General features: G+C 38.9%; 1 protein-coding gene across 1 annotated transcript; it reads right to left on the bottom strand.

The window, feature by feature from the left end:
• Positions 1-32: 32 nt before the first annotated feature.
• On the bottom strand, positions 33-12,962 carry LOC125235227 (protein regulator of cytokinesis 1-like). Its single transcript, XM_048141714.1, is given in 16 exon segments — positions 33-1,160; positions 1,592-1,711; positions 3,885-4,029; positions 5,399-5,506; positions 6,138-6,280; positions 6,642-6,770; positions 7,278-7,280; positions 7,598-7,631; positions 7,634-7,735; positions 8,162-8,334; positions 8,849-9,016; positions 9,688-9,836; positions 10,628-10,857; positions 11,191-11,311; positions 12,383-12,582; positions 12,738-12,962. Coding segments are annotated over 16 exon segments (2,271 nt in total). The 5' UTR covers positions 12,773-12,962; the 3' UTR covers positions 33-749.
• Between the last annotated feature and the right edge of the window lie 447 nt (positions 12,963-13,409).

Raw genomic sequence — 13,409 nt, 5'->3', positions numbered from 1 at the left:
ATATATTACAAATTTAAAGCTACTTAAGGCCCGGATAGTCTGCCGGTTATTTTCGACACAGCTAAGCATGGCTTTCGGCAGATATATTGCATCGGCCTTAACAACAACCTTTAATAATGTCCTATACACATTGAATACTGAATAATATTAAGTACGCTACAACCATAACGTATAAGAAGCAACACCCTTAACTAAAAGCTGCTCTTACTGTAACGAGACTTCAAACTAACGACAAATTCCAGTTGATCGTTACTGATCATAATGGCATAAACATATTGAAATAATTGAACATGATATCCAATAATAATTATATAATCCGAAATACAAAGTCAAAAGTAAAATGACACAAAATTAAACATTATAACTAACTTAATTGGACTCATAAACAAATTAAACTTCTCATAATTAAACGCGCAAAATTACATTAATATTAAATTATATTTAAAAACGTGAACGCGGTTTCACGGGAGTTTTATAGTTAAAATTAAATTATATTATTTTAAAATTAATAAGAGATTCAAATATTTACATCAAACAGTAGTCAGAGGGTATAAGGTATAAAATTATCACCAGTCTACAACATTTTATCGCTATAATAATATATAAGGCATTAACATAACTATGATGTGCACACGCCATTTCCATAGTTAAATTCAGTACAAAATTAGGTTAAGTGTAGTCTCACTGCCATCTTTTTCAATAAATACACTGCTACTTCGTAAGTGTTTTATCTAAAGGATGGTACTATATTAAACAAAAGGCTTAGCGGTTGTAACAAGACCTGTTTGTGTTTTGGATCGTACCACACTATTTGGAGTATTTTTGAAAGCGAGGTTGTTGTTCGAGTTGGTTCTGTGCATGTTTTGCTTGGCGGCGCTGAGCGGTGCGCGAGGGGTGGCGAATCCATCATTATTCAGTTTTAAAGCCGATCTAGTGAGTCTGGTGGGCGTGTACATGAGATTAGTCTTAGGTGTTAGATGTACGGCGTGCTGTCTATTTTCCTTGCCGGTTTTCGGGGTCATGGCCGCCGATTTGGTTGGACTTTTTTTTTGATAGGGGGAGTTGTGCTCCTCGATGGCGTCGCACACGACCATGGGGATGCTGTCCGGGGGCTTCGGGACCATGGAGCTACGGCTTATTTTCTTCTCGTCGATGCCTTCCTAAAAAAAGAAATAAAATTTAAAATATTCCGGTTCAATAGATTATAATATACGCCACACTAATGATATGATTTCATAGAAACCGGTGTTCATGAAAGTTGGACCGAATGGAACGAAGGAATTAATGGAAATACATAATAAACCTAATTTTGTTATTTATTTTATACGTCAGATTCACTCATTCCATTAGTGCCAGATTTCTTGAAGTGACCTATAATAAAGGTCATTTCCATGATTATTTACATATTGGCTGGTAGAACGAAAATTATATTTCATATGATAATTAAAATAATATCCCATGAAGCCTGCCCGCAAAATTTAGAGCTCCCGAATTGAACACCTTTGAATGAGAAGTAACCACTTGATGAAATTGACCCATTAGCAAAATGAATGTTTGGCCATTTTTTCATGATTCTTATTTGATATGTTACCTTGAAATCAGTGTATGTAGTGAGCTGTGTGGTCTCCATGAGCGGGTTCTTGGTGGCCTCTGAAGACGCCGCGGTGCGGCCGGTGGAGCGGCGGCCGGCGCTGCGCCGCTTGCCGACGGACTGGGCAGACAACCCCGTTAGATATTATACTTCACAACCCGACACCGGGGGGATGAGTTCAGGAGGTGCGAAAGACCATGCGTGATGCGAAATAGTGATTGAAATGGGTTATCTGGGAGCCCGTATCTAATTGTATAGAGGCCGTACACGTTGTGGCCTGAATCGAGATCTTATCACACCATAGCACAGCAAGTGCTGCCCTTTTCTTTATGTGATTTGTGTGAAGGATAGAAATCTACAGGTTCTGACGTTTTCTAAGAAAAATGTGTCATCTAAAATCGAAAAGTTAGACATGTCTTTAGTAGGTAAAAGCTATTGTTCCGATACCTTTCAAAAAAACCGGCCAAGAGCGTGTCGGGCCACGCTCAGTGTAGGGTTCCGTAGTTTTCCGTATTTTTCTCAAAAACTACTGAACGTATCAAGTTCAAAACAATTTTCCTAGAAAGTCCTTATAAAGTTCTACTTTTATGATTTTTTTCATATTTTTTAAACATATAAAAACGATCTTAGTAAACCCTATTCATTTTTAAATACCTATCCAACAATATATCACACGTTGGGGTTGGAATGAAAAAAAATATCAGCCCCCACTTTACATGTAGGGGGGGTACCCTAATAAAACATTTTTTTCCATTTTTTATTTTTGCACTTTGTTGGCGTGATTGATATACATATTGGTACCAAATTTCAGCTTTCTAGTGCTAACGGTTACTGAGATTATCCGCGGACGGACGGACGGACAGACAGACATGGCGAAACTATAAGGGTTCCTAGTTGACTACGGAACCCTAATAAAAACGGGGGCAGTAATAGTAACTACATACTACTGACTACAATCCTTACTTTTATAGTCGACGTCAAATATCCATACTAATATTATAAATAGGAAAGTGTGTGTGTCTGTTTGTTTGTCCGTCTTTCACGGCAAAATTGAGTAACGTCATAAATAATGCATAATGTGCAAACACTCAAAAAAGGCATGCACTTGACGCATCGCAAAACACATCAATTATATTTTCAGTAAATAACACAATTAGTGGTTAATTTGTAAAACGTCAAGGCCACACCAACACACACCAGGAATTTTTGTTTAGTTATTGTAATAATCTGTTAGATACAGGTTGGAAAACGTAAAAGGCGTTATTAAAACATGCGCAAGTTAACGGGCGAAGCATAAATTTTGCAGGCAGGTTACACACGTAACTTATGCGGAATGAAATCTGGACAAAATTCAATGTCTTATAAAATTAATATAACATAGTTTATTTTTGATATCTTTCGTGATTTGTGAGGCTTCTAACAGAACTTGTGATACTTTATGTCCATCGGTGTCGACAAAACCAATGTTAGCATTTTTTAAGGTCCAAATTTATCTTCCATGTGATAACTTTTTAAAGAAGCTTCGTATGCTCGACATTTTTCACATTCTTGTCCGTAGGAGTAGGATCATTAGTGTTCTCAAAATAATAGTTTTCTTGTCGTGAAATTCCATTTACTCGACATATTATTAGTCATTCATAAACCCAGAAATGCAAAAACAGCTGTTTTTTACATTTTTTGACTTAACGGCGTAGCAGCATTTTCAAAGTTGTTTATTTTATTTTTGAAGACTATAGGCCTAACTTTTTTTAATGTGTATCGATACTCATGTCTTCAAGATAATTTTTATCACTTTCGCTGCCCCATTCGAATGCTGTCTCGAGCTCTCTGTGAGATTTATTACGTTAATGTCAACAGTAGATCTACATTGACGGTATGATTGACAAAATACTTAAATTATTATTGTATTTTTAAACAAATGAATCGTGACTGGTTTTTGCATCATAAAACATGAACAGTGTCAATAGTAGGTAGTCAATGTAGGCCATCATGTTAAACCAACACCATTATTAAAACACAAACTGTAGAAGTGTAATCGTAGTTTTTTTCTAAATGCGATGTCTTCTGACAAAAGGTGCCAGATTGCAGTCAGACCAAGATAAATAAAACTGATAGGACAGAATTGCAGTAATTGTCATAGTTTGATAGAAGCTTGACGTTTTTACAATATCTCTCATGCAATATCTGTATCAAAATCTTTGTCAAATTGGTCTGACTCTAACGAGACTCTATTGCTTTTGTTAGAATACGTCACAAATAAAATGTTCAATCTTAAAGCAGTATTTTCACATACCGATCGCTTATGCTTGAGGATGCTGCCGTTCGCTTTGGGCGTCTTCGGGGCGTCCGCTCCGTAGTCCAGCTTCCTCTTTACGGTGGCGCCGTGGTTCTCCGCCTTCGCAACGATGGCTTTCGTGGCTAGTCGGCCGCTGACTCGCCTGTAATAATACAACCAAGGGTAAAAGTAGCCATACGATGAAAAAAAAAGCAAAAAAATACAGACGAATAAAGAACCCCTTCCTTTGAGATTTGGGCGGCGGCATGAGATTTGGGCGGCGGTTAAAAAGATGGCGCCACAACTGATAACTTGTTGGTTCTCTAACCTCGCGAAACAAATAATCGACAACTGTCACGTGCGGCTACATTTTAATGCTGGGATGGTATATATTTAATTTATGGCGGCGGTTAAAAAATACAAACGTGCATTGCGACAACCTAATATTAACAAACGTGCTCAACGCGAGGCTGCGACGCGAAACACATGATACTCGTAGCCACGACATTTAAAGAAGATCAGCGTATGTTGAAGGGTAGATTGGTAGTCAAAATCTTAGACAACCAAGGGCGCAGAGAAGTCTTAATTGTCATAAGCTATTAAATACAATTAGGCTGTCTCATTCATTTTAGTTGGTCAGATGTGATGTCTCTAAAGCACTCGGTGTTAGTCTAATTAATATGATATAAACATTTCGATAGCAGTTCATCGGAAATCATTATGGCGTATTTCATACGCACATTCTACTGAAGCTAATAAAACGGATTCATTAGCAATCTAATAGACAGTTACTATTTTGATGCCAATAAAAATGAAATAGGTTTTTAGCAACTACTAACAGTATTACTCATTCCTTTTACGGTATTACAAAAGCAATGAAACTACTGACGTAACTACTAGATTAGTGTAAGACCGTTTTCATATTATCCGATCCAATATTGGATGTAGGACCGATATCTTATAAATTAAAGACGCCATCTTTGTTTCTTGCCTTTAACATCCTTCTTACATCCGATATCGGATCGGATCAGTAAAAACGCTCTAAGACTTGCCTCGCGTAGCTTCGTGAGTGCGTTTATTGGCCGTTAGCGAACTGAAATTGGCAACAAGGAATGAGAAATACTACAAAACAATATACAAAATTATTCACTTTACTATGGAGGCATTTGGGCGTTTGGAGCATAATAATGAATATATATGTGCCCGCGGTCGTCAAATCGTCCCACTTCATCGTTTGGTCTAAAATTCAAAATTTCGTTCTTATGGTAAGCTTTGCCGATCTCGGCCACAAATAAAAGCAGCGCGATTACCCTACTTCTTCTTGTACAGATAAGCTCTACATAATTAAGTGTTACATACAACCATGTGATATTGTTAATGTTATAACTGTCTATGTGACTTCTGTAAGCAACCTCTCTGATAAGCAAAGTAGCTAACAAATGTTTGCCAGAGTGTATGTACGATACCTATTTATTCCACTAATAAAATTCACATTGACCGGAAATATAAGACAAATAAAACTTGTACGTTACCTTTTAACAGTAGAAATGGCGGACCTCTTCAACGCAGACAGGTTGTGTGTGAGCGCCGACACAGCTTTGGTGGCGCTGCCCGTGATGAGTTGGCGCTTCGACGGCGGCCTACGGGGTGAGAGAACTGTTTGTAGTCAGATGGTCTATTCGGTTCTATTATACGATGTTTAGGTCTAATGAGGATTTGACAAATAATTATATTATTTTTCGTAAAACAGTAACAGATTACTTGAGCATAAAATATGAATTAATATGTTTAGACTATTTATGGGCAGTCTAGATATTTATTTGCGCTCTCAATATGAGGATTAGTTAAATTATTGGATTAGAGACAACGTTAGTATTGAAACTTTCAAGTTCAAATGACGCATTCGTTATATCAAATTGGAGCGCGCCACTACCGCAGTCTGGAGGTAATGGGACCTAGACAAGTAGACAGTGTGGGTAGAAACGGGTCACCCGAATTCTTCTTTCCACCAGCACTGTATATGTCCCTCATCGCCCGTGGTATGAGGGAGTTCAGCGCTTAAATATGTCGAGCCTTAGGGCCCAGTCACGACATTGGTCTAAGCGCGACAGCGGTGAGCGGCAGCCATACGTGCGAATGAAAAGTCCTATCGCTGTGTCTCGCTCCAATGTATGGCCGCCGCTCACCGCTGTCGCGCTTAGACCAATGTCGTGGCTGAGCCGTTTGTTTTCTCAGAGAAACTTAGTAATATTTGAATGGTGTTCCAGTTACCTGTTCTTCTCAGCGGTAAGGGCGAGCTGCGCAGCGGTGCGGTTGCGTTTGCCGCGCGGGGACGTCGCGAGCGAGCGGAACAGCGCGTTGCTGTTGGTGGGCGTTAGTGCCTGCTTGCGTGCTGACAGTTTGTTGTGGCGCTCCTGTAGATTATAACAAATTTTCTTATTAGGAATCCATTATTACAAAGTTATGTTCACGAGTTTTTGTTAACGCATCCCATATTCTACTTTGACAACTTTCCTAATGTATAGGTCCTAGATCCGACATCGGAACGGATAATGTGAAAACGCACTAAGGCAACGTTTTGTTCATCTGAGCTGCCTGCCACAACTGATAATGAATAAAGAACCTCCTAAAGATCCATGTTCGAATTATATCTTTTGTTTTATTAAAAATTAAAATCTTCGATTAAACTTCTCTTGCAAGTACGCAAAAACTTACAAGGTAAGTACCATTCAAGGTAAATATGATTGATATTATTCAAATATTTATATTACTTACAGCTTTTCTCGACTCCTTTTCGTCCTCGATGAGCTGCAGAAGAGGTACACCGTCTACGGTGAAAGTGCTGCCAGTCCTTGCCTCGTACTCTGTTACTGTTTCACGAATTTGGGCCTCAATTTTCGGGAGCTGAAATGAAAAATATACGTCATCGACATTTAATTTTAAAGACTTGTGAGCTGTGCACCTATGAAGACTCGCTCTTTCTAATGTTGGATAACCATTTGCCAAAAAAAGTGGGAATGGAACAGAAACTGCATGATTGGCTTGAAGAAAGACCAGGTCAGGAAACTCAGAAGCACCTTAAACTGGCGAGTATATATGAGAAATCTTATGAAAGTAAAAGAAACGAAAGTGGAATGTCAGGCCCCATGGCATTTCTGAGACGCGAAACGCCGCAGAAATGTAGTCTGGCTCTGTCGCGCCAATACGCAAGAGCGATAGAGATAGATAGCTACGAAAGATATATTATCGTGAGCGTTTGTGCATTCTGCTACGCACATTGGATTGTAGCAAGTGGAAATCCGTGGTATCTGCCGAACCCTTCGGGAAACTGGCGTGACTGTGGGATAGGCGATTACTTACTAAGGAAAATTATTGAGAATGACTAGACTTTAAAAATAAATATTATAGGACATTCTTACACAAATTGACTAAGCCCACTAGCTGACGCGGATTATCCAGCGCGTGTGACGGATTTCACATATTGGCGGAACCCGTGAGGGTGATGACAGATAGATAGAACCTTTATTTGAATGTAGGTGCATACGCGGCGGTCGTCCGCGCCAGCTAGCGGAGGCCCTAAGCTCTATAGAGTATAAGGATGTACGGCCCAGCCACGTCATTGGTCTAAGCGCGACAGCGGTGAGCTGCAACCATATGTGCAATGAAAAGTCCCATCGCTGTGTCTCGCTTCAATGTATGGCTTTGTCGCTCCCTCTGAGCAGTATTGTTACCTGTTCAATAGCTTTTCTCGGTTTCCTCCCTCAGTTCCCCCTCGGTTGTGGTAGCGGCCGGGCTCGGAGGCGCGCGCGTCCAGCTCGGCTTGCTTCAACCAGAGGTTCTTGCGAGTCACCACCAGCTCGAAAATGTGCCTATTCCCAAAATAGATTATGAATGGTTTGAACTAGAAAACCAAAGGCATTTTACAGAAATTATATCCACCTGCCATAATCTGCATAGACTTTATGATCATACTGAACTACTTCTATCATGGACATCTGCCGAAGTTGTGCTTACAATTTGTTTCATTCATACTGACTGGTGAGTGGTTCTATAGATTTTTATGAGGTAGCCTGTTTGTAACTGCAATGCTAGGGACGAAAATTTAATTACGGAAGTATGGTGAGTTGAATCATGGATACATTAAAATTATATATACCTTGATACTCTTTGAGTGAACTTTTCTTTCTGTCGGCTCATGTACAGTGAGCAAAACTATTTACTTTGCGTTTCTACATACAACATGATGTTCTCCCAAATTAAATTCTCCGTCTTAACACAGTAATAGTAATACTTACTTGTGTTCATTGTAGTATTTAGTAATTTTATCCAGATACATCTCATGCAGTGTGAGGGTGTCTTCAGTGAAGATGTCCTGGAAGTAGTGGACGAACTCTTTTCGCTGCCGACTCGAGTACATGATGTTGTCCCACATTAGCTTGATCTTTGTACGCATGTTTGCTACAAACACCTGTGTAAGAATTTGTATGAATAAATTGCCTGAGAGTTATGTTTTCTCTTGATTACACTCAACATTTTAGAATATCGCAGCTTTCTGTATCTAGAAAAAATATAGTTTTAGTTTTTTAATAGTGCTCTTTAGCGATAAGACCGCCTCTTGTTTTACCTCTTAAGTTGTTGTTTATACTTGCTATGTTGTTTCGTGTATTGAGGTGTGCAATAAAGAGTATTTGTATTGTATTGTATTGTAATAGTGGGTGAGTGAGGGCAGCATACAGATTCCGTGCTGTTAGCTGCCCTCTTCTTGTCTGTTCATCAGTATCACTGCAACCATTCCTGATCTATTGTGATCAACTGACACGCTTCCAAAATACACCACGCTTATTTTCGAGCCACATAAGATTTTAAGGTCAACTTTTATTTACCTATATTTATATTTTCTTTTTTTCGAAGTTGTTTATAGATTCATAAAATGGTGAAATCTACAAAATAAAACTCGACCCATATGACATCATTGGACATACCTGAATCTTCTGCCTCTTGATCTGCTCGCATCGTTTGATCTCCTCCTTGATGGCAGCTTCGGTGGCAGGATGGCAGCCAGGGTGCGCTTGCAGGAAGTTGTCTCTGTATATCTGGTCCTCGTCCAGGCACTCCCATAGTTTGGACAGACGCTCGCGTAGCTCTAATACCTACAGGATTGTAAGAAAATAAATAAGTCCTCCACAAATAGCCTTCCTTGAAATCTATAATAAACAAAACTTTCTGAGAGTATAATTGCTAGCTCAACTTTTTAACCCCCGACGCAGAAACGACGGGGTGTTATAAGTTTGACGTGTCTGCCTGTGTGTATGTCTGTTTGTCTGTCTGTGTGTGTGTGTCTGTCTGTGGCATCGTAGCTCTCGAACGGATGAACCGATTTTGATTTAGTTTTTTTTTTGTCTGAAAGCTGAGTTAGTCGGGAGTGTTCTTAGCCATGTTTCATGAAAATCGGTCCACAATGTCACGGTTGGGGGTTTTCTCAAAATTTTAATTTTGTGGTTATTATGTAATAAATAATTAAAAATCTAGTGACCGAGTCTGAGGGGATATCTCATAATGTTTTTTGTGTGTTATGCAAAACTAAATAAGGTAAGGTGCGCGAAGATTGAAGGGGTTTTATTTAGGGGTAAGAGAGAAAGCCGTGCTTTGTTATTTGAATGATTTTCAACCTTATACCTCATTAAAAAACCCTTCAATCTTCCCCACCTTACTTTACTGCTACTACAGATATACACTGCATAGAATTAGTTGCAAGGGAGTCAAATATCTCTGCAGCTGGAGCCATCAGCAAGTTTCTTAAAAACTCCAAATAAGTACTTACCCGGTTGTTGGTCTGGTCGTACTTTTCCTGCAAGTCCTGCCGCAGTTTGGCCAGGCGGTCCATGTTCAGATCTGTCACCTTGAAGTCCACAGACAGGGAGCTGACCACCACATGCTCGAACTTGCTCTGTGGTCTGATTTGGAGTTTCTCTGTAAATATGTATAAATAAAATGTAAAATTAAGATGTCTCAAAAATCCGGCTATTCATCCATGATATTTAGTAATCAAAGTTTTATTCACTCACATTGGATTAACTAAAACTAACTAAATAATATTCAGAAGGAAGTATTGTTTAAAAACTGTCTTACAATGTCTGGTCTTGGTCAGATAATATACATCCCTGGCTGCCCAAGACCAGAGGAAATCTAGAAAAAAGATTCAAGGCCTACCCCTCAGGAGAGGGTAACAGGATTTAAAGATTTTGGTTTAACAAATGTCAGTCAAAAGTAATACCTCTGCCACACTGTGCTCCTCGCGCTGCTCCTCGTGCTGCCGCGATGTTGCCCTCTCCAGCCACACACTGCCCTATTCGCGCGATTATCACACTAGGTGGTTGCCGGCCCTTTGAATCGCGCCAAAAAACCGACAAAATAGGGAGCGGTGGGCATGACGAGGAGCATGACAAGCGGCATGATGAGTAGCGCGGCCACACTATGCCTCTGCCTACTTCCCACGCCGCTCGAGTGTGTGGCAGAGGTATAAAGCTCAAACATTGACATCAAAAGCCTGTCAAAGCAAGGTAACGCCGTGTCTTGCGTGGGCGACGGTCGCGCGACCGTCGCCGTCGCGTCTCATACTTCCATATCGATAAGGTTTAATTTCGTATGCGTCGCATCGCCGTCGCGCGACCATCGCGCGACCGTCGCCCACGTAAGCCACGGCGTAAGTAGGTAATTATATTTGGACTACAATACTCATTAAATGTAATAAAAAATTATACCCATGATATCCTTAATTTCAATCTGCGTGTGCAGGAATATCTCAGCTCGCTTGTCTCTCTCTGACTGCAGCACTTCAAGATGGTTCCTCAACTTGTCCAACTCGTCTTGGGGCGGAAGCGGGATGTCTTGCAGCTCATGGAAGGTGACTCCGAGTTTCTCGGTGAGATCATGCTGCCATTCCAGCAGCCGGTTGATTTCTGTGCGCCTCTGCTCCATTTGTTCTCTGTATCTGTGATAACATTTTAGTTAGTATGGTCTGTCAAGTAGCCATCTATGAGTATTGTCATTTCAAGTTACTCCAAAAAGTGCAAGTTTTAAATTAGTTCCAAATCAGTACAACATTGGATAAAAAAAAAAATGTTTTTCTCTACCTTTGTATTTAATTTATATGGCTATTTTAAACATAGTTCCAACTCAAAAAACAAACTTTGAGAACAGAGGACATAATGATACACTTTCAGGCCTTAACGTCTATTGCAAATGATTTATGGCCAGTGTGTGAGACCAACGTAGTCTAACGCAGGACTGACAAAAAAATTTGCGGACTTTCATGTTTACTTACCCTGTAATCTGGTCTTCCAACTCTTTCTTATACTCAAACAGCATCATGTCCTCTTTGTACTCTAAAATACTGATGTCTACAGACAGGTACTGGCTCAACTTCTTGGTCTCTTCTTTTAATTCTATGAAACATAAATAATTAACATTATACATTTTGTTTAGTCTCATCAAACTTGAAACTCAATGATAGCTTCAGGAAAACTTTTAGGTGCCTACAGCTATCACCAGACAATACCTATGCATCTAACTGAAAGACTGATATTAATAAATAAATATTATAGGACATTCTTACACAGATTGACCGATGCATGTAGTCAGACAACAATATACATAATATGCAAATACTTATATATAATACATAGAAAACATCCATGACTTCTTCACTCAAATCAAAAAAAAATCAAAATCAAAAATCAAAAATATTTATTTTCTTTCACAATGTTCATCTTAAAGCTAGTGATTGGAACCTCCTTTTAAGCTTTATTATAGCTTGTGCCAGGAGGTACCGCTCTTCCATTTCTAAAGATTGTTATCAAATATTGTGCTACTAAAGTATTTAAATGTAATAACCTCTTAAACAATGTTTCTAAACTATGAAATTTAAAACTAGGTACTTAGAATTACTGAGCCAGAAATATACAAGAGCATTCAAAATCCATACTTCAAAGCAGGTCAATATAAAATCAGGCAAAATCCCTTGTGTGTGTGTGTGTGTGTGTGTGTGTGTGTGTGTGTGTGTGTGTGTGTGTGTGTGTGTGTGTGTGTGTGTGTGTGTGTGTTTGTTTGTGTGTAGTATTTTAAACTGGATATGTTAGTAGGGTAAGTAATTCTTCAGTTTCCTCATATGTTTGTGTCATAAGCCAAGCCGGTATAATATTTTTACACTCATAGTAGTGTTTACTATATATATTTAGGTTTTTGTTTAATACATTATATAAGTTAGAAGAGAGTGCTTCATAGTGCCGTTTTGCAAATTTACTTTTATATTGAGGTACAGTAGCAACTTTATACATTAGTCTTCTATGTGTACATGAGTCATTATATGGTAAGTGCTTATGTTTTTTTAGGACTTTCACTGTTTTATAATCTTCCAAATTAAGGAATTGGTGCACACAGAAGATGCTTAAGTTACTAGCTGCTCATTCAAATTTAATCGTAAAACCATGAAGGTTTAAAACTACAATGATATGTACCTTCAACTTGCTGTTGCATGGTCTCAAGTTTCTGTTTAGTTTCATCCAACACATCACTGTGAAAGTCCTTCTCAATCTGCACCAGCTTGTATATGTTGTTGACCTTCATGTCGTACTCCACACCGACGTGGGACCAGTTTAGCCATAGCTGCTGCATCAGGTGACGGACGCTCCGGGATACTTCCTCTGTGACGCCATCGCTGGATAAAAGTTTTAGATGACAAACTGTGTTTGGGCGGGGTTAGGGAAAATAACAAAGTAGCTAATAGGTGCACTGTGACAAGTTATATTAATAAGTTATGTTGTTTTAATAGCGTAACGTGTTGCTTTATGTAATTTGCAGAAAAATACTTACAATAATCTGTATACGTCGTCCGTTAATGCAATCATTCTGAAGATTTATATCAATAATAAAAGTATCATCCGTCGTCACATACAACACCACAACACAAATTTTATGGATTACAGCAAATAAAATTGTATATATTTATTTTACTACAATTATTGTCTGATGTCTTTTTAAATTAACACGCACAAAATAATACACAGATTTACCAAAGCGCGAATGAAATGACGAACGTTGCTTGGCTTGTGGTTACAAAATGAAACCGTTTGATCGGTGCTGTGATTGGTTGGCGTTCAAGCGATTCGTTCGGAAACGCATCAAACCATAGACTATATATGTGACGTAACGCCAATAAACTCTGGCACATCCAATTTTTGTCAGTAGAATACCTTCTATACAATCGGACAGGTTTCAGGGTCACGGCTGATACGTCCATCTGTTATTATGATTTACGTAAAACTAAAATTATAGCAAAAATACTTCTGCCGAATGTCATTTGAATGTTGACTAAAAAAATCAAAATGGAGATTTTATTTTCCAAATTATTTTCAATGTAACGGCGCGAAGTCGTGATTCTGATATTAGAATCCTTAGTTGTTTCGGTGTTTTTTAATTTACTTTTGTCTTTTCGGATTTCGGACGTTCTTTCTGTATACGTCGTGTAATAATCTGTATACGTCG

This window comes from Leguminivora glycinivorella, chromosome 17 (assembly GCF_023078275.1).
Source record: "Leguminivora glycinivorella isolate SPB_JAAS2020 chromosome 17, LegGlyc_1.1, whole genome shotgun sequence".
Classification (NCBI taxonomy): domain Eukaryota; kingdom Metazoa; phylum Arthropoda; class Insecta; order Lepidoptera; family Tortricidae; genus Leguminivora; species Leguminivora glycinivorella.
This window is presented reverse-complemented; position numbering and strand designations above follow the sequence as displayed.